This window comes from Gossypium raimondii, chromosome 4, assembly GCF_025698545.1.
Source record: "Gossypium raimondii isolate GPD5lz chromosome 4, ASM2569854v1, whole genome shotgun sequence".
NCBI classification, from domain to species: domain Eukaryota; kingdom Viridiplantae; phylum Streptophyta; class Magnoliopsida; order Malvales; family Malvaceae; genus Gossypium; species Gossypium raimondii.
Window position 1 is genome coordinate 35289408 of NC_068568.1, and position 20041 is coordinate 35309448.

At 35.8% G+C, this 20041-nt stretch overlaps 4 protein-coding genes across 4 annotated transcripts; 2 read left to right on the plus strand and 2 right to left on the minus strand.

Annotated features, from left to right (window-relative positions):
- The first annotated feature begins 6678 nt into the window (after positions 1-6678).
- On the plus strand, positions 6679-7797 carry LOC105779854 (kelch repeat-containing protein At3g27220). Its single transcript, XM_012603804.2, has 4 exons — positions 6679-6900; positions 6974-7147; positions 7226-7455; positions 7545-7797. Exons 1-4 carry the CDS (start codon positions 6679-6681, stop codon positions 7795-7797), a joined length of 879 nt encoding a protein of 292 aa, XP_012459258.2.
- On the plus strand, positions 7244-8533 carry LOC128040567 (kelch repeat-containing protein At3g27220-like). Its single transcript, XM_052629549.1, has 2 exons — positions 7244-8240; positions 8369-8533. Exons 1-2 carry the CDS (start codon positions 7935-7937, stop codon positions 8531-8533), a joined length of 471 nt encoding a protein of 156 aa, XP_052485509.1. The 5' UTR covers positions 7244-7934.
- LOC105779853 (uncharacterized) lies at positions 8512-12847 on the minus strand. The gene is made up of 13 exons (XM_052629548.1): positions 12325-12847; positions 12144-12219; positions 11501-11706; positions 11297-11383; positions 11113-11205; positions 10748-10902; positions 10520-10604; positions 10195-10281; positions 9998-10117; positions 9598-9699; positions 9341-9511; positions 9154-9252; positions 8512-8875 (listed from the first exon to the last, which is right to left on the minus strand). The coding sequence occupies exons 1-11, from the start codon at positions 12637-12639 to the stop codon at positions 9344-9346; spliced, it is 1494 nt and encodes a 497-aa protein (XP_052485508.1). The 5' UTR covers positions 12640-12847; the 3' UTR covers positions 8512-8875; positions 9154-9252; positions 9341-9343.
- Positions 12848-13501: 654 nt separating this feature from the next.
- Positions 13502-17009, minus strand: LOC105779855 (COP9 signalosome complex subunit 3). Its single transcript, XM_012603805.2, has 11 exons — positions 16730-17009; positions 16328-16443; positions 15974-16220; positions 15484-15541; positions 15302-15391; positions 15010-15075; positions 14791-14880; positions 14549-14707; positions 14332-14453; positions 13874-13946; positions 13502-13782 (listed from the first exon to the last, which is right to left on the minus strand). The coding sequence occupies exons 1-11, from the start codon at positions 16912-16914 to the stop codon at positions 13714-13716; spliced, it is 1275 nt and encodes a 424-aa protein (XP_012459259.1). The 5' UTR covers positions 16915-17009; the 3' UTR covers positions 13502-13713.
- Positions 17010-20041: the final 3032 nt, after the last annotated feature.

Sequence of the window (20041 nt, forward strand, 5' to 3'; positions counted from 1 at the left end):
AAATTCTATTATTATAAATTAATATTGTAATTAATAGTGTAAATTATTATTATTATTTTCGTAGCTAACAAGGAACTCGAGGCATCGGCACACAAAGGAAAGGAGAAGATTATTGAGGAATAATATAGCAAATTCGGGTTTGTATTACTATAATTTAAATTATTTATTATTTAATGTTAAATTTAAATTATGTGTATGGTAAGCAAATAATAAGGTAAGTGACTTTAATGAATTGAATTTGGAAAATTAAATTGAATGAGAAAAGTATGTGTTGGTATTGAATTGTGTTTTGATTAGTGAATGGAAAAGTATAATTGATATTGAAAAAGAATTCTTGAAATAAAAGTGAAAATTGAATAGTGATCTTAAATTTGGTATGAAAGTGAGAATTTAATTGAGATTTGGAATACCCTATTAACTAGTCAGGCTAAGTCGGATATAGTTGGCATGCCATAGGATTTGAAAGAGTACGGGATTTATCGGCTTTGCCGATCATGCACTTTATGTGTCGTATATCAGGCACTTTATGTGTAGTACTTCAGGCACCCCGTGTGTCATTTCAGGCACTTATCTGTCGTATACTGATCAGGTACTATGTACCGTTTTAGGCACAATGTGCCGTACTGATGTGTTTGGGTTGGAATCCGTGTATCCGTCAAAGTCCAATTTGTTAATAGGGTGAATAACTGAAATGAGAAATTTATATGAATCTGATTGATCGTAATATTGAAAATATTGAAGAAATGGGAAAAATGAATTGTTGATTGAAATTGAAATTGGAAATGGAAATGGAAATGGAAAACATGAACTAAATGTTCATGTAGTAAATGTAATTAAAGTTATGACATATGATTAAAACATAGTTAAAAGTGTATTGTTAATACTAATATAGTTTAAGAATCAATTGTTATATACTTGATATTTATATTTTACTATAGTTATTACAGTTTGAATTATGGTATTACCACTGAGTATAAAATACTCAGCGTACGGTTGTTTCCATGCTTGAGTTGAAAGGAGTCCGAGTCTCGATTCAAAGATCCGAACAATCCCGACTCCAGCATAAATTTTGGTGATGTTTTCCCCCTTAGTTAAAAGTGGCATGTACTAGGAGTTGTATAGGTTATATAGATGTGCTTGTAATGTTGGTTGTAAAAATGGTATACCATATTTTGTTATTAGTTTAATAAAATGGTAAAGATTATATTATATAATTTGGCATTAAGTTAGAATGGAAAATGAATGAAGTTATTAGTTAATTTTGAATGATATTATGAATGTTTAGTTATTAAATTACTATGTTAATGAATTGGTCATGATTTAAGTATATTTGAGTTTAAATTGTTTTTAGTTGTGCCATTGGTTTTGGATTGATTGTTGTTTGAAAATTGCAGGGAAGGTTAGACGTTTATAAATGGGTTATATTGATTTTTTTTTTAAAATTTGGAGTACTCGAACAAGTCCCGTTCCATTGTTAATATGTGATTTAACTTCGAGGGTTCATTAAAAGGGGATTTTATGATTTAATTTTTATATGTTTGTTATTTACTTGTGAATTGCTCATAAATTTACCGATATATTTTGTAATGCCTCGTAAGCCTATTTCGGCGACAGTTTGGGTTAGGGGGTGTTACAATGTGACCTAACTAAGGTCGTCGTTTTTGCCAATAACATAACTTCATGGGTATACTTCGTAGGTGTAGGCTAAGATCATTCGAGGCTAGACTCTGACATGATATCTAACATAATTCTACCCATGGTGAAAACGAGTCGCAAAATTCTCGTCTCAATGTTGATTGCCAACATCCGTAGCTAGTACGATTACACGTCATCGTACTATAAGGCATGGGTTACAAAACAAAAAGCTATGGATAAGTTGCATCGTGGTTGGGACAGGTCATACAACGATTTGTGGAAATGGTTTCAGGTACTAGATTGGTACGTACCAAGTTTCATAATCGATCTAGAAACGCCCCCAAGGTACTTCGATGATCGCCTGGTCCTTGGGAAAAGAGTGTTTCACCGATTCTTTTGAAACTTCGATCAATGTAGGGAAGTTTTCTGGTACTGCAATCCTTTGGTACAAATTGACAGCACCTGGTTGTATGAGAGGTATGAGCACCGATTGTTGATAGTCATTGCCTAGGATGGTAATCGTAGGATTCTGTCGATAGTGTTTGCAATAACTCCATCCGAAAAGGTAGATGATTCAGATTTCTTTCTTAGTTGATTGCACCACCGCGTTTACCCACAGCCCAACATATGTGACGTATCTAATAGAGAACTCGAAAACTTGGTTGCTATTGAACAGCATGGTAGCCTTTGGGATCACACACACCATAGGTATTGTATACAACATGTCGACTCCAACTACCGCACAAAATGGCTTTCAAAACTTGAGCGAGATCTATGCACTGACACAAGCACGTAGCTGCCACTATTTCTACAATCATGTTGTACTATATTTCATTCATTGTTTGCATTCATGGGTATACTTTTCTCGACGGGGTACGAGCTCGTCCAATTTCGTTTCCATGAAATGTTGGATAACTTACGCACCATCAATAGCACTGATACGAACTACCTCACCAACATGCCCTTTGAACAGTGGTCATAATCATATGATGAGGGTCTACGATACGGACACATGACGATGAACCTAGCAGAATGCATCAATTTTGTACTAAAAGGAACGTGTTATCGATAACCTTGATTTTTAAAGAAATATACTTTCGTCCGGTTGCCTTATTTCCAAAACTGGCGGCGGTATATGTTGGGCAAATAGCGGGCGGTTACATTTGGTGCGAGGATGTCATGAAAGAAATTAGACGAAATGCAGATAGAGCAAACACTATGTATGTAGTGTGCCACTCGCGTCCAAACTTGAGATTTCGGGTCACGGAGTACGCTAGGCCTGACCATGACATGTCAACGGCATCATACCGTGTTGACCTGCCAGAAGGGACTTGTAATTGTGGGAGATTTCAGGTACTTCGATTCCCAAGCACACATGTAATTTCCACATGTGCGAATGTATGAATTGAGAACACACATTATATTAACAAGTGTACAGGCTAGAATGCATGCACAATGTATGGATATCTGAATTCTCACATGTCCTAAATGAGAGTATATGGTCGCCAGTGTCTAGCGCCCTATTTTAGTTGGCCCCAAACATGAACTTGCGTCACATCCCGAAAGGTTGTTCGACTTCCACTCGGATACGCACCAATATAGATGTTCAGGAGAAGGACAATCAATAGAGGTTATGTAGGTACTGTAGAAACCTAAGGTATACAAAGGCAACATGTTTCATATTGTGGGATACACCGAGGCCTCAACATCGCTAGCATTCATTTTTTTGCGATATAAAATTGATTACAATGCTTCTTCTTTTTTTGTATAAAATTTTTTCTTTTTTTTTTTTTTGTATTTCATTTGTATTTACCACTGTCTACTAACATTCATATAGTGGAAAATTTGTTACTTTAAGCGCTACTTCAAGTACCAATTACAATTTCTCTGGCGATTGAACTTTTACCATTTTTATGATTTAGTCCTTGTACCTTAATTATTCACTAGTTCGATAAAGGTACTTATCCAAAGTTACATATTTCATATCAAATATTATATATGGAAAATTACGTATAACTTACATTAGAATTTAACAAAAAAAAGGAGTTATAATATAAATATAAAAAAATCATTTTTTTAATGTCATTTATATTTACATCACAAAAGGTAAATGAAAAATACATCATCAGAGTCATCGGGCCAAATGTTTGCCACAAGACGGTGGCTGACGATTGCACGTAGGATTTCTACATACAAGTTGTGGTGTCGGCTCCTCCTCTTGATCGTTATCATCGTTTTCATCTTCTTCATCTTCACATTGACCCTCGTACTCATCTTCATCTCCACCGTCATCTTCATCTTCATCTCTACTCTCGGCTTCGTCTCTATCGCCTTCCTCCTTGCTTGAGTGCGATGTTGACCCACCTCGATAAAACAATGACGCGGTGGGTGTTTGTAACACTACAGATGAATAACCGTACAACATCACGAAACTCAAATACGTCAAAATTGATGTGGGCATTGATAACAGTATTGGTGTTGCCATCGGTGTCGGTACATGCACCAGCATCTGAGTCAATATTTGCTTTAAAATCGACGTCGACATCCTGTAATATGTTGGGGACGGAGGTGCCTCAAAATACGTACCTACGGGAGGTGTAGGTGCAAGGTGCTGCGGTGGTGCATAGTGTGGTGCAAAAAGTGATGCTTGTGAATAAAACATGAGATTAGTGAAATGAATAGGAACAAATTTATGGAACTGATCAGGATGTGGTGCAGATATTGGTGGAATTTTTTGGGTTGGAGTTGGGGACGAACCTATGCTGTTGGGCGGTCATCGTGGCCTATTTTGGTGAAGTTGCCTAATCCTCGCCTCCACCTACAGTAGATATAGTTTGCCAGTAACTCTGAACTAAGGCATGTACACTGAACAAATCGTCATGTCCGATGAGATAAAAGGCTCGCAGATGGGTAAAAATTCTATCCTATAACCCAAAATGTCGATGTACTCCTTGTGGTAATCTCTTCAATTTTCGTCAGTCTTCCCCAGCAAATCAAGCTTGTGCAGTGCTTCCATGCCTCGCGGTGGCGGCGAAATTTTTTGCCTCCACCCAAACTGTCGCATCACTCGATCCGATTCGTGAATCTCCACCATCACGTACACTATCAATGGCACCTTCGCGTCCCACATACTCTGAATGGCCAAAAATTCGAGTGGAACACATTCTATGATATTCGGATCAGCATATGGCATCCATTCAAATTGCAGTGCACAATTATAAATTATGTTATGTACGAAATTTTAAATTTCAAGTCATTGCGTAATTATTATAGGTTTGAAAAAAATCAATAACTAACCTTGGCTTTCAAGCACTGATCTAACACAGCAACCGTATATCTTTGAGCTGCTCTGGTAGTCCCACATAACTCGGCCTATGGTTCCACCTATTCAAGCGGTATGTTAATTCAAACATATAATAAATAAACAACACTTACTATATTAACTACATATTATTGTCAAATTATTTTTACCTTCTCACAATAGGAACGTATAAGGGTCGTTCACTTGGGGATGTAGAAATGGTAGCTACCACCACACCTATGACTAAAGCAAGAGAAGGCAACCATTAATTGACATCTTATCCAGTTCCGTCAGCTGACACAACTCCCGGTACAATGTGACCAACACGGCTGATCCCCAACTCAGTCGTCTGCATTTTTTGAAGTCGACTAGGTGTAGTACCCACCTTATGTGTATCAAATTTCGAGATTTATCGGGCATTAGAATGCCCTCGATTAACCTCAGGATGAATGTTCGAGCGTATTGTTTTTTTACGACGTCGGGCACATCCTTAGGAAGTTCTTTGAAATTAATCTCCAACCACTTCATATCTATTTGACCACCTTGAAACTTATACGGCACATTTCCCAAATATACCTCACAAAGGTCATCTTTATCGGGAACGATCGTTGACCACGTAATAATTGGCCCATCCATCTGTAAATCGAGTTGTAAAGCTACGTCCTCGAGTGTGATTGTACACTCACCACATGGAAGATGGAAAGTGTGTGTCTGGGGCCTCCATCATTCTACAACACGTTGATAAGTGTAGGATTGAGTTTGTAGCCCCCGAGCATACGAGACGCATGCAAGAATCTCGCGTCTTGCAAGTAAACACGAATTTCGATGTCTAAGCTCTTTTGCAAATTATGTATGAACCCCTCCAAAACACGATCATCCACCTATTTATATTTAACAAAATAAAATATTTTAAAATATTTTAAAAATTAAAAAATTTTAAATTTAACTTAATTGAAAATAATAAATTTTAAAATTTCTCCTTAGAATTATCGCTTGAGCAGCGGAAATGTGTTTGTCGTCGAAACAAATCAGAGAGCTTGCCATTCGTGAAAATTTAATCGAAATGAATATACAAAATAATTAAATAAAACTGTAGTATTTTTAAACAACGGTGAAAATTTCGAACAAAACTTAGGAAAATTTCGAACAAAACTTGAGAAAATTGAGAGTTTAGAGAGAATAGAGAATTGGATTTAAGTGAAAAGAATGAAGAATGGTCTGGTATTTATAAGGAAAAAATTTACGGTTGGCCCTTTAAAAAATTTTACTGTTGCCAACGTTTAAAAAGTCGTTGGCGTACTTTCCTACCAATTGTATAGAAAGCGCGCCCAGCTACATGCGCTTTCTCTTTCTAAAGATGGTCTATTTCTCTAATTTTCAAAATAAATGGCCTAAAAACACAATTAAAAAAAAAATCACATATGGGTAATTTAGCCAAAATAAGTCGGATTGAATTTAGTAAAAAAAAAAACCAACCACATTGGCCCGCACCGTTGTGGTTGCCATCCCCAAGAAATAGAAAGACCGTGAAAACAGCAATGTAGGAATGTCCCTGGATTTCAGAATTTCCCAAAGAAACTGAAATAAAATAACACACAGTAATACTCTCAATCTTTGTCGCTTCTTTTTTGTGCGTTTCTAATAAAAGCATTGGCTCCCTTTCGTCTTCTCATTTCGTGTCTCAGAAGGATAAATAGAAATAGAAACACCAACACTCGTATGATCGACCACCCTCAAATGAAATGGCAAAAAATCATCAACCTCAATGGAAGAACAACAATTGCACCAAATTTGTATTGCTTGTCACCTTTTCCTGCCTTGTGGGATTGGCTTGCATTTTAAATCTCGCTTCTTCTTGTTCTTTCTACTTGTCTTATCTTAGCTTCACCTCCAATTGGGTGTCTCACAAACCTCCTTTCTTTGTCGTCCCAAGAGCTGGAGAAGACCCCAAAATTTCTACCAAGGTTTTGTTCCCTTTTAATGGACTGCAATATCCCACTTTTTAACTGTTTAACAGTTTCCCAAATGTATTTGTAGGTAGGAGAGGGACGTAGCTCTCAGCGATTCATATCAGCAACATTTGCGGACATAGCAGCACCTGATTTGCCATGGGAACAAATGCCATCAGCACCGGTTGTACGACTTGATGGATCATCAATACAGATTAACAATCTTTTTTATGTTCTTTCAGGATATGGCACCCTCGACTATGTAAAGATTATTTCTTTTAATTGTTTTTCATCTTCGAAGGTTTAAGCATTGTCTTGAATGTTGTTGGGTGTCATGCAGGTGCACTCTCATGTAGATGTGTATAATTTCACAGATAATACATGGTTTGCGAGGTTTGATGCACCAAAATACATGGCGAATTCACATTTAGGAGTGGCCAGTGATGGGAGATACATATATGTGGTGTCAGGTCAGTATGGCCCCCAATGTAGAGGCCCCACTTCTGCAACTTATGTTCTTGATACTCAGACAAGGCAATGGCATGACTTTCCTCCTTTACCTGTCCCTAGGCAAGTCACTCTCGTTCGTATTTACATGGATCACACCATACTTTATGAATTTCCATAACACTGCAGCTTTCAACAATTGAAAATTTTAGGTACGCTCCTGCAACTCAGCTGTGGAGAGGCCGACTCCATGTGATGGGGGGCAGCAAAGAAAACCGCCACACGCCTGGATTGGAGCATTGGAGTATAGCTGTAAAAGATGGCAATGCATTGGAGAAAAACTGGCGGTCCGAGATCCCGATTCCTCGTGGAGGACCACACAGGTCTCGCTACTGCTCTTTCAGAGACATTCTTTCAAGATTCCCTTCCCTACCCGTCCCCTCCCAACCTCCCTTTTTAACATGATCTAATCATGCAACCCAACGTTTTAACAGAGCTTGTGTTGTGTACAATGATCGGCTGTTTGTAATCGGTGGTCAAGAGGGAGATTTTATGGCAAAACCTGGATCTCCTATCTTCAAATGTTCTCGCAGGAATGAGGTATGTTACAGCTAGTTAATGGAGATTTTATGGCATGTTTTTCTATGTTTGATGTTCCATTTTCTTGGCTTTTCTCAACCTATATTCATTATCTTCAGGTGGTGTACGGTGATGTTTACTTGCTAGAAGGTGAAATGAAGAAATGGAAAGTCTTACCTCCAATGCCAAAACCAAACTCCCATATAGAATGTTCTTGGGTGATTGTCAACAACTCAATCATAATTACAGGCGGTACAACAGAAAAGCATCCAGTGAACAAGAGGATGATACTTGTTGGGGAGGTTTTTCAGTTTAATTTAGACTCGCTGGTATGTGCTTTCTCATTCTAAAACATTCCTGGTTCGAATTTGAATATCTACAATCACTTGCGGTCCAGAATTACAACAAATATCATGCAAACCAACTTAAACAGGGTATATAAATTTGGTAATTGCAGACTTGGTCAGTGATTGGAAAGCTTCCTTACAGGGTGAAGACTACCCTAGCTGCTTTCTGGGATGGATATTTGTATTTTACATCAGGGCAACGAGACAGAGGACCAGTTAATCCACAGCCGATGAAGGTCGTTGGAGAGATGTATAGAGCCAAAATTAACGTCTGATTAAATCTTTTCCTATTCAATTTTGATTTATAGCAGTTTATTAACAGAAAAAATGTTAGCATCGTTTATTCATATGTACATAACATACAGACTACTACTCAAACACAAGTTGTAGCTAGCCACTTGAAGAGCATAAGAGAAAGAAAATTATATGCAAGAAGGAAGAAGCAAACGAAGAGTTTATACATGTTGAAGAACCATTCATTAAAGGCACATCACGGCATCCAATATCTTGGAATAGAAGAACAAGCATGATTCGTTCTCTTAAAGCCCTATTAGATCCACCATCAAACTTCCCCTATTCCATATTGTTCCTTAGAGGTTGCAGATTCTTAAATCTACCTGCAAGAATATGAAGAACAAAGGCACCATGTAGAACATTAAGACAGAAAGTCAGTGTAAATGTCTGTGCAATGATAATAAAGTATTCAGCAAGTATTTGGCCAATCACCATTTTTGCGAGATTTTCCTAGTTTCTCTACCATCAAGATGATATATTCTCAAAATACCCCAGTTTGGTTAAAGTAGAGTCAATTCGTAGTTGCTAAGGATTTCAAAGGGCTGGCAGAATCATGAAATGCTAATTAGCCATATGGTAATTGCAAGTTCCTTGAACTGACCTGATATATACTCTCCCATTGACAGAGGAAATTATCCAAGTAGCGCAAAGAACTTCCACTATTTTGCCTAGTTAAAACCAAGACTGGTAATACTGCAGACTGTTCATTGAAATATACATGAAAATGAGTATCAAATATCAAGTTGACGGTACAAATACAAGAGAGGAGAGTGGGTGAGAGAAAATACCTTTTATTTCAACAGGGGGGCATAAGGTGCAGGGCATGGAGACACAGTGTGATCAGGTAACTGGTCAATCAGATCCATTGTTGCCTGCAAACATGCATGGAGAATTTTCTTTTCCAACCTAACAAGCTGAGTGGCAACTCGTTTCTTGGGATTCAAGTTTGGATCTGACAACTAATGTAACAAAAACATGTTTGTTAAAATCACTTCACCATAAGTTGGGATCTAATCATCAACTTGGTCAAGAGAACCAACATTACCAATGACTCATCTTCATTCAGTGTAGTAGGGTAGCCAGCCAAGCGTCTCTTGAAATAATCAGCAAGCTGGTCTAGCACCGCTCGTTCCATACATGAGCTCACCTATTACGGAAAGTACATTTCACCAGAATTTTAGAAGGAAGGGGGGAAGAAAAGAAAGAGTTCCATTTAGTTTGACTAAATGATTTTTGGAACTTTAATTGCCTATCAAAGGCACAGCTAGAATCATGGTTATACAAAACATGAGCTACCTGACTCACATTTTGGTCATCTAAGTGAATAAGTTAGGATATCAATTTGTGTAGAACTCTCACAAATCATATATTGGAAACTTGCAATTAGGATTTAGTCATGCAGTGAATAAATTAGGCAATTAACAATTTGCAATAAATGAACTCACCGGGCAGACTGGACCTTGAGAAGAAAGGACAGATTGCATCTCAGAAGGATCTGAAACATAGCCTAATCGAAAATATGGAAGCATATCCGAGACAGCTTCTTTTTCCTTCCCTGCATAAACCTGCAGCATGTACAAAATAAAGACCGGGAGGACAATATCTTACAATAAGCGAACTTATATCGTGTTTGAGTTCATACAGGAAAAGCTTGTACAGATAGTTTTCCATTTCTTTGAACAACCAGTCTCTTGTCTTGATATTGAGGATCCTCAGTATTCAAAGCTGCCTGAACACAGTAAATAAAACTCTGAACATGGATGACACACAAAAACACAAAATCTCAATCTAATTGATACCATCATCTTATAAGTCTTGTACTGAATCCTACGCATTGCTTTAATAAATCCTTATCTCAAAATATATAAGATATTTAAGCATGCAAGACATTTATTCATTAAACAGATAAAACGGATGACAAAGAAATCCATGAAATTGCAACAAGAGTTGGAAAATCCAGATTTTACCTCAACAACCAGGCGATCATAAGAATTATCATCATCAACAAAACCATAGTTTATAAGAAGTTTCGAATTAGGCTGTGGTCCACACCTAAGAAAAGAAGAATGTACTAATGTCAAATTTTGTTTTGGTATATACAAATGGAGCAATAATATAAAAGGCAAAGGTTTCAATGCTTGAGCATAACCGAAATAGAAATCAATGTTATGAACAATAATAAGACATATTTATACCAGACAACAATAGGTTCCCCAGCCTTATATGGGCGATCAACCACTAGTTCAACAGCACCAGCAACAGCACTTAACATTGCCTTGCAATTGCTCCTGTAAGCTAGCAATGGGGGTCCAAGAGGAACTAATGCAAATCTCCGAGCCAAAGGTACTTTCTGAGTACAAACAAGTTTCAGTTTATCACTCAAACATAACGTTTCAAAATTTCCAGTAAATGAGAAAAATAAAAGAGGGTTTCAGTATATGCAATGCTATCAACAAGGTTTAGCAAACAAGTTGCCATCTGGTGAGTCCTCAAGGGTCGACGATATACTTTTTGGAAAATAGGGAAAACGGCAAAAGGTTATCATCTAAAGAGAATTTACCTGTAAATGCACCACACAAGACTGAACAGCAACAAAGGCTTGTTTGAAAATCTCAAATGGAAAGGCCTCAGTAGGTATATCATAGGGATATTGCTACAATGCAAAGAAATAAAGAAAAATTTACGGTCACACTCTAAACTCTTAAGTTTTGAAAAGGAAAAAGAAAAAAGATGAAAGACAATACCTGAAAGAGAGACCCAGCCATAAACCAAACAGTATCAAGTTCATTATACTCTCTCTTTATTCCTTCAGCCCTTTCAAGAATTTCAGCCTAACTTGCAAACAATAGAACTCGGTCATGAAATTCAATGAACCATAAAACAGTAAATCAGATATTGAAAAATAACAAGGGTAAGGGGATAAAAAGACAATGTGTTTTTGCAGCTACCTTAGTGGGGCTACCCGTTAGGTAAGCCAATTCATCATCTGACCATAGAAGTGGAGATTCCACAGCCAGCTGGCCCCTTCCACGTTGGCGATCAAGCTCTCTAATATATGGATACCAGAATGATTTCTTTCCTTGCTTCTTCTCATACATTAAGTACAACGCTAAGCATGCCAATTCTGACAACTTGTTTGTTGTCAAAAGTTCCGCTGTATAAATTAGAAAAGGTCAGGGTAATTACACAACTAAGTTAAGTGCAAAAAAGACAAAAAAAATTCTGAACATAGATGCTCCATTAAGTGCTGCAAAGAAATGGAATCCTACTCTACATTGCTTATCTCCTCCTCTAATTAGTCAACATTTACCACAACGCTATAGAAGTGTAGGTGGACAAACAAATCTCTACAATATCTAGATTTGCAAGTTAGAAATATACAGGGCAGACTAGGAACAAAAATGTAGAGAAACAGCTGTAACTACGGTCTAAACTACCATTTAAGTCCATAATACCCTTCGCCAATTCGAAGAAAATTACCAAGATATTTCATGTATACACAAAAACCCCTCATATAAATCAAGTTTCGCGTATTGAAAGGAATATTCATTGCTATATGAAATCTTCAACACCTTATATAATGCACCTTACCAACAGTCTCATTTCCCAGCACTCTCTCAAGCGTTACAACCAATGAATTCGGCACCGAAAAAGCCACGTCACCCGCCTACATAACCAAGAACAAAGAACCCAAAAAAAAATGGCAATTTTGACAGGATCCCAGAACAGAATACGCCAAACAGAACCAAATAATTTAAGCCATTTTAATTACCCGAAGATCCTCACAGGCAGCGACGTAATGTATAGGTCTATGCTTCTCATCATAAGAAGGCCTCTCTTTGAGAACAACTTTACAGGGTGGCAAGCCATTTTTGTGCATCCAAGATTTCAAGTCCCCCAATTCAGCATCTTTCTTGCTGCTAACTTCTTTTCCGGAGCCAGTCACAAGGGTATCAGAAGTTGAGGCCAGACAAAGATTGTTCCTTTTTCTAGAAAAGAATCTGGGGTTAGGGTTCTTGGAGGATGGAAGTGAAAGGTGAGGCAAAGCAGACAAATTGAATTTGTTATGCAAACAAGTGAGCTCCATGAAGGAAGCTGCTTGAAAGAAACTGGAGAAGCGAGAAGAAGGCTGAGGTTTGTAACTTTTCTTGAAGATATTATTTTTGGGGAAGGGAAGGGATAAGAGAAGAAGAGTGGGGTCTAGACTGGGGTATACTTGGATTGTATTGGCTTAGGGGCAAACAAAAATCAGGGTGTTTTTATGTGAACTATGAAGAAACCATGTGGTATTTTGATCTTGATTTCTACCGATTTCTTAGAGTTGAAAGTTGGTAGCCTCTTTATGCATTTCCTAAACATGATATTGCCTTTAAACCTATTTTCTCTCTAAATTATTGTAAAATTACTGTAACAACAATGTCAAACTTGTCGATATATTTCTTTTTTATATATGGTTAAGCATCTTTTATTTCCAGTTAGTTTTGAGAATTTGAATTAATCCTTCTTATGATCTTAGTTTACAGCAAGTAGCATACACTATAATTAATTAATCACAAGCATCAACTCAAATCACATAAATGATAATTAGCTTTCCGTGAGAAAACTTTTTATCAGTAATAAAGCCTCAAGCGTGTTTGTATGAACCGTTAGAATTACTTCAACTTTGGAGACCCTACTCTTTGTAGGTGATTTCTAGTATTCAAACCATTTTCACATCAACAGAGCTGCCTCTTCCTCAGGTTCCTTGTTTTTGCTCTTGTTCTGTTCTTTCCCACTAGCATGAAATTTGCAATTCACTTACTATGAAAATGCTTCATCCTCAGCCTCAGCCTCAGCCTCCGCAAATCGGGAGGCTGTTCAAACTGTTCCATTGCTACACTTAACTATCTAAACTAGTCTCAACTTCAATTATTAGAAAAATGAGAAAATACAGCAAGGGCAAGAAGTAGTTATATGGAAATCAATTGAATCTATTCAAGTAATGTGCAAAAGCTAGTCTTCCATCACTCTGTTCAATAATATCTCTTGTAAGAGCAAAACACATCCCATAGATTAAGTGAACAAATCTACTTAAGAAAATTTGCCACCTCCTTTAACAACTCAGAGCCATTTGAACATATATTGGTATGTCTAGCATCTTTCTAGTTGTCATTTACCGCTCTCAAATATTAAACCTCTGAGGAACACTGTCAAAGTCATCAAAGTCGAACCTTTGTCGCTCTCTCCCAGCCTGGACACAGAAAGGTATTGTATAGTTACAAATCAATGGTTCTTAAACATATTAACTAAAACAATTTGATGAATGGAAATGGCAGGCTCACTTTTCCTAGATACAATGGATCACATGAAATGAGTTCATCCATAACAGTCAGCTTCTTTGAGAGGGTCATCAACCTGTAATGGAACACCAGAAAAAAGGGGGAGAAAATCAATTGATAAAGCTTTGTTTATAATTGAAAGTGCCAAACAAATAATCACCGGTGCCCCACTAAATATCTATATGATCAATAACATTATGCGTTGCAACTCTTTCTAATGAACCATTGCTCACCCACTCTGGATTTTTGTTATTGTTAGGACATTTTGTTAATTCCCTGAGTAGGTATCACTTGAATCAAGAACTCAAATCCAATCAGGATTTTCATATTGTAGATTGTTATAAATTATACTAAATGCCAATCTTGAAAAAGTACTATTTCTAAACAAGTATGTTCATAAGCAATAGAAAATTATCTATTCAAGCAAAACATGATAGCAGTGTCTATTCTATAGAGTGTACCTTTGGATCGATAAGTCAATATGCTCTATCATTTCACAGGTCTTATATAGTTCAGGATCCTCTAGGAATCTAACCATCCCATCCTTCTGGTTGATTGTTGCATATATCTCACCATCTTGGATCTGAAGTTTGACATGAACATGTCAACAGTGGAAATATGAAACAGATGCTATGAAGCTTTACCCTTAATTAACTAAAACAGAAGATCCAACATTACCATTTGAAGGACATGCATTTCTGCCTCCTTGGGGCTATTCAGTTGCACCGTGTTAGCTATGTCCTGAAGTGAGAGCGTTAAATATGTCTGGGTCAACCTCTGGATGTTTCGCTTGTATATAGATGATACAACCTGCTTCACCAAACCTAGATTGTTGTCCTGGTAAAAGCACAAAACTTCTTTCAGAACATCAAATAAATAAAGCACGGGAGTATGCATAAATTATTTGATACAGCACTTACACTTCCAAATTTCTCCATGTTTGCCTGAACATAAGTCTCTAAGTCTGCAATTTTCCCATTGTTATAACTATTTGCCAGTTCGATATATGACTACCCAAGGAACAAAAGAAAAATGTTAATCAGTAAACTCAACAAAAGATAACTACTGAAGTAGAGGGATATTTCTTTTTATATATGTACAAAACCTTCAACATCATTAGTCCGAGAATTGAAATGTACCAGACATAAGCTCTTCAAGTTTCTCTGAGCAACTCCTGAAGCATACTTGGGGAGACTGGTAGAAAGCTGTAACCAAGGGAATGGAATAATCAAAGGAAATTTCACCATTCAGAGATGAAGAGCAAAAGACTGAGTTGCAAATGTATATGTGGTCTAAATGGTCAAACGATTCACTTTTTCAAGCCATAGCCTCCAAATTGGGAACTAATATGTCCATACCTTCTTTTTTCCTTTTTAAAGGATTCGTCCATACATTCTAAATACATAAAACAATGTCAAATAAATAACGTACCTGTCCATGGTGAATAAGAGAGACCAATATATATTTTTTGTAAGCCTCAACAGCTATAGCGTTGATGGTAGACATTGGAGCGGTCACAACCTAGACAATTACCATAAAGCACATAAAAATAGGATAATTTGTTCTAGCAGCTGACAAGAAGTGAATAAAAGAGCTGTAAAGAAACAGCATACATTGTGTAGAAGCTCCAATGCTTTCCGAAAACACTTTTGTCCAATGCATATCATTCCCCTGACGCAATGTCAAACCAGAAACCTATCAGTGATTCCCCTCACTGATGCTAAATTAGTGGAACAAGCAAATCAAGGAGAATAATGTCAAATTTAAGATTGGAGAGGAGTAAATCAATTATTTAAAGGATATATCTTTCACTTTCAGTAGGTAACAACATTTTGCTGCTTGGTTCTTGTAAAAAATGAATTCATAATGACAAAGGAAAAAGTTAGATGTAACATGTGGCTATTGAAGGGAGCAAATTTCCTTAAGAGATTACATGTGTTAAAGGAAAGGATAAGAGCTCCTAATAACTAAGCATCTGAATACACAAAGATTAAATGCAAAATCTGAGATGCAAATTGGACAGTTTTAGAAGCAATGGACCTATAACAGACAAAGATTAAATGTGAAATTCAGATGCAAGTGGAATAGTTTGAAGCAACTGACCCATAGTAGCAATAGAGATAAAGGTCCCTTGGCTGATCAACCTCGAAAATATCTTCCTCCAGAATGGAGAGACCGGTTTTGTAACACTTTGCTAACAAACAAAGTAAAAGAAACTCGGGATGTAAAGTAGTCAAATGTTCAGTCGAAGACTGAAGCTTCCGAACAGCAGTCAGCATTGGAGCCACGCCACGCAAGGGTTCCTCAAGCAACAGAACTTGGTCCTTGAACCTCTTACAAACAGATATAACTGCCAAGCACATTAAAATCAACAAGAACATATCAAGTATCAATAACTGACAAGCAAAAACTTTGCCAATCTCGATAACAATCTGATCCAAAGTAAGAGTAACATACACTTATCAGGAGCCAAGCGTATTTGCTCAGCAACACATGAACTGATAAATCTGGCAATGACTAACACAAATGAACTAGCTGATTCTGTTGTAACTGGACCAGCAGTGCAAGCCTCTCTGTTGAATCATTAATAAGATTCATAAATATTACTTTTCCGACTAAATATAAGCAAACCCCATGCGAAATCACAAAGATTTAGTAAGTTTATACAAAACCCAGATTTTATATTCAGCAAAAACTCTAGACATCAACAAAAATACTCAAGATTCAATGTTCAATTAAACAACAAATTCTAGACAATGCCCAGATCATCTTTTTAAGGGGAAAACAGAAAGAAACCTTCACGAAATTCGACATCGAAAATTTGATTATTTTGAAGACCCGATTTGAAAAGGAACTCACAGGAAATAGAGGTAACCGAGAGAGTGTTTGGAAGGGTCGAGTTGGTCGAGAAAAGGCAACAACCGAGTGGACTCGGCATGGAGCGACTCATCAGCTTGTTTAAGCACATTTTGTAGGGATAAAACATCGGAGGCGGTGCTTGATAGCCCCTGGATTTGAGTCAGTAAACCTTCCACTGAATTCATCCTTGTCTCGCGGCCGAGATAGATGATCAAATCAAAAACCAAAACTGGATTATCCAGCTGCCGGACTTAGTGTATTTAAACCTTTTTTCCCTTTTGGTCCAAAAGGTCTAGCTATATATAAACTTCATTTGCATTCGGTTAAACCCAATTTAATTCCATCATTAAGGACTTTTTTTTATTTTAACAATTTAACTAATTTTATTTTTTTATAACCATACAATTTTAAAATACTTTCGAAAAATACTCAAATCGAGTTTAAATTATTTTTAATTCAATTTAAATATAAAAATCATACTTAGATTTCTTCAAAATGAATTGAGAAGTTGAACCAAATATTACACATGCAAATATATGTATCATACAAGTAATATGATAAAATCATTCCTTTGAAGAGCTGTTACTAATTATAATGCCAATCATCAATAAATAGAATAAAATTATCAAGATTAAGAAAAAGTAATTAAGCTCTTCTGCAAAGAAAGCACCTAATTAATCCCTTTTAATATCAATTTTGTCATTTACCATTACTATTTTGATATGATCATTAATTTTGATTAGTCAACCGTTGTGACGTTGACATGACAGTTTATGTCAATAATAGCTTTAAATCTATGTCAATCTTTTAATAATTCAACTAATTTTTATTTTATTTTTATAACTATACAGTTTTAAATTTCTTTGAAAGATATATAAGTTAAATCAAAAGTTTGTACTCGAGTTTAGATTATTTTAGTTCAATTTAAATATAAAAGTTTGTATTCGAGTCTTTTAAATCCAAATATGCTTCACTTCCTTCTTTTCTTCAATCATAGTTGTTTACATTTTATTATTCTCGAATGTCATCTTCTTCTTCAGAAATGGATTGAAACGTTGAAGCATTTGATCTCAATTTCGCTTGCATTCTTGTCGGCCAAAAATTACACATGTAAATATATGTATCATACAAGTAATATAATAAGACCATCCCTACGAGTGTCAATCACTAAATATTACTTTTATCCAAATAAATAATTATAAACCAAATAAATCGAATAAAATTATCCAGAGAAAAAGTAATTAAGTTCTTCTAAAGAACGCACCTAATTAAACCATAAAACATTAAAAACGCATTGACTAAGCCCTTTTAGTAACAGTTTTTGTCATTAACCATTACTTTTTTTATATGGTCATTAACTTTTGCTGAGTCAACCGTTGTGATGTTAACATAACGATCCATGTCAATAACAGTTGTTAACAAAAATAAAATTTTAAAAAAATTCAAATCCAGAAAGAATTTGGACAAATAAACATTCAAATTTATTTAAATCTGGATATCATTTTGTTAAGGTTCATTTTAAACGTAAATTTTAAATTATATAAAATTTTAAAATATATTAAAAATAGTGGGTCTTGTTGAATTAAATATAATTGGAACATCTTAATTTCACTCTTTAATTATCAAGAAGGAAGGTGAGAATGGGAGTAATAATTACGAATAATCACAAACAATCACACTAAAATCTAATTACTTTATAGCTATTTAAATGTATTTGTACTTGATTTAAATTTAAGAAATTATTTTTATACAATAACAATAGTATTTTTATTTTGTAGCATATATTCTATTTTTAAAATATAATTATATTTTATTTTATTTTACCATCTAAATATTCTAAAAATTTTATTTACTTGAGATGATTTTCCACATAGTTTGACCTACTAAATATTTAACTAAATTAAATAGTATTTATTATTAATCATTTATACTTGACCAAATACCAAGTTGATAACAATGAGTATATGTTTAATATCATAGAGGAATGCCCAACAAATATGAAATGCTAAGGTAATTAAATAAACTTGCATAAGATATTTATTTTTCTTGTTAAATTTATTGGTAACCATATTGCAGAATACTCTTTTGGAATAACATATTTCATAAGATAATTTGATTTGTTTAGATTTTTTCGTATTTTTGATAATTTTTATAAAAGTTAATATTCTTTTCTTTCTTTTTTTAGAATTCAAAACTACATAGTTGTGTAATTACATTTTATATTACAAAACATGAAAAGAGGATTTCAATATAATTATACTTTATCAACCAAACACGTCTAGAAAATTAGAATTACTTGTACTTACAAGAGAGTGTAATTACTATCAAATTGATTGTTTTTTCATCCTTTTACTCTGTAGTGTTTAGACACATCCTAAAAGTCAAAAGTATTTAAATCTAACATTTTAAGGGGCATTTGATTCACGAAATCTTATATCATCAATGATAATATAAAATTATGGAACTATATTTGGATTTCAAATTCCAGATAGGATTTGGGTCGCCTACCAGCGACCCGCTAGATGGATGAATTTGAGGTGAACATCGAAAGGATAGCAAAGGGGTTCGCAGTCTCTGTTCAAATGTACCCAAATAGCTCGCAAGATGGAGACCGCGTACTCTAGCAAGCGATCCAGAATGGAACATGTGCCCAGCATGCCCGAGGTCTACTCAGAGGGTCAGTCCTAGGAATAGTGGGGTCAAGTCATGAACAGTAGGGTCATGTCATGAACAATGATAATATGTATAAATATTCGAATGTTTCCATTAATATGATGTGATACAAAATTACTCAACAATTGGTGCGATAAGCGTGGACAAACTTTCGATCATTAGATTTTTTAGTCTTTTCAGTTTTCTTCAGTTTGGAAGTTGAAGATGGTCTATCCAAATGAGAACTTTCTCTTCTATTTTTCGTCTAAATAGGCTGGAGTATCAGACTCACACAGTCAACCCAATAAGGCGGGCTTGTTTGTAGGATAGTTCATTGATAGGCCAGAAAACTTCGGCAATGCAGCTTATCAAAGAGTTTCTGGTCTGTTGGACCTCAAAGTGCCCATTGGTCAGTGGTTACCACTTCCCCTAAACCAGGAAACACCTCAGTAGTAGTTCTTTGCTCTTTAGGATCAGATGAGGCTGATGAATGAGCAAATGGTTGCATAGAATGCAAGGATGGAGCAACAGCAAGCTCTCCAGCGGGAGTTATTAAAGTAAAATAACAAGCTCAAAAGAAAAGTACAATTTGATAACTCTGGTTTTCATGACAATTTGACCATGCAGGAGGAAACTCTAAGTTCGTAGGCAAGGAAGTGG

Bases quoted from the DNA above. Each gene is read 5' to 3' on its own strand.
- LOC105779854 (XM_012603804.2), top strand. From the start codon at position 6,679: ATGGCAAAAAATCATCAACCTCAATGGAAGAACAACAATTGCACCAAA. The intron at 6,901-6,973 runs GTTTTGTTCCCT...ATGTATTTGTAG, and splicing joins ACCCCAAAATTTCTACCAAG to GTAGGAGAGGGACGTAGCTC. The intron at 7,148-7,225 runs GTAAAGATTATT...GGTGTCATGCAG, and splicing joins GATATGGCACCCTCGACTAT to GTGCACTCTCATGTAGATGT.
- LOC128040567 (XM_052629549.1), top strand. From the start codon at position 7,935: ATGTTACAGCTAGTTAATGGAGATTTTATGGCATGTTTTTCTATGTTT. The intron at 8,241-8,368 runs GTATGTGCTTTC...TGGTAATTGCAG, and splicing joins AGTTTAATTTAGACTCGCTG to ACTTGGTCAGTGATTGGAAA.
- LOC105779853 (XM_052629548.1), bottom strand. From the start codon at position 12,639: ATGGAGCTCACTTGTTTGCATAACAAATTCAATTTGTCTGCTTTGCCT. The intron at 12,220-12,324 runs GTAATTAAAATG...TTGGTTATGTAG, and splicing joins CTGCCTGTGAGGATCTTCGG to GCGGGTGACGTGGCTTTTTC. The intron at 10,903-11,112 runs GTAAATTCTCTT...GTTTGTACTCAG, and splicing joins CTTGTGTGGTGCATTTACAG to AAAGTACCTTTGGCTCGGAG.
- LOC105779855 (XM_012603805.2), bottom strand. From the start codon at position 16,914: ATGAATTCAGTGGAAGGTTTACTGACTCAAATCCAGGGGCTATCAAGC. The intron at 16,444-16,729 runs GTGAGTTCCTTT...ATGATTCAACAG, and splicing joins CTCGGTTACCTCTATTTCCT to AGAGGCTTGCACTGCTGGTC. The intron at 15,542-15,973 runs GTCAGTTGCTTC...ACATTGCGTCAG, and splicing joins TATCTCTATTGCTACTATGG to GGGAATGATATGCATTGGAC.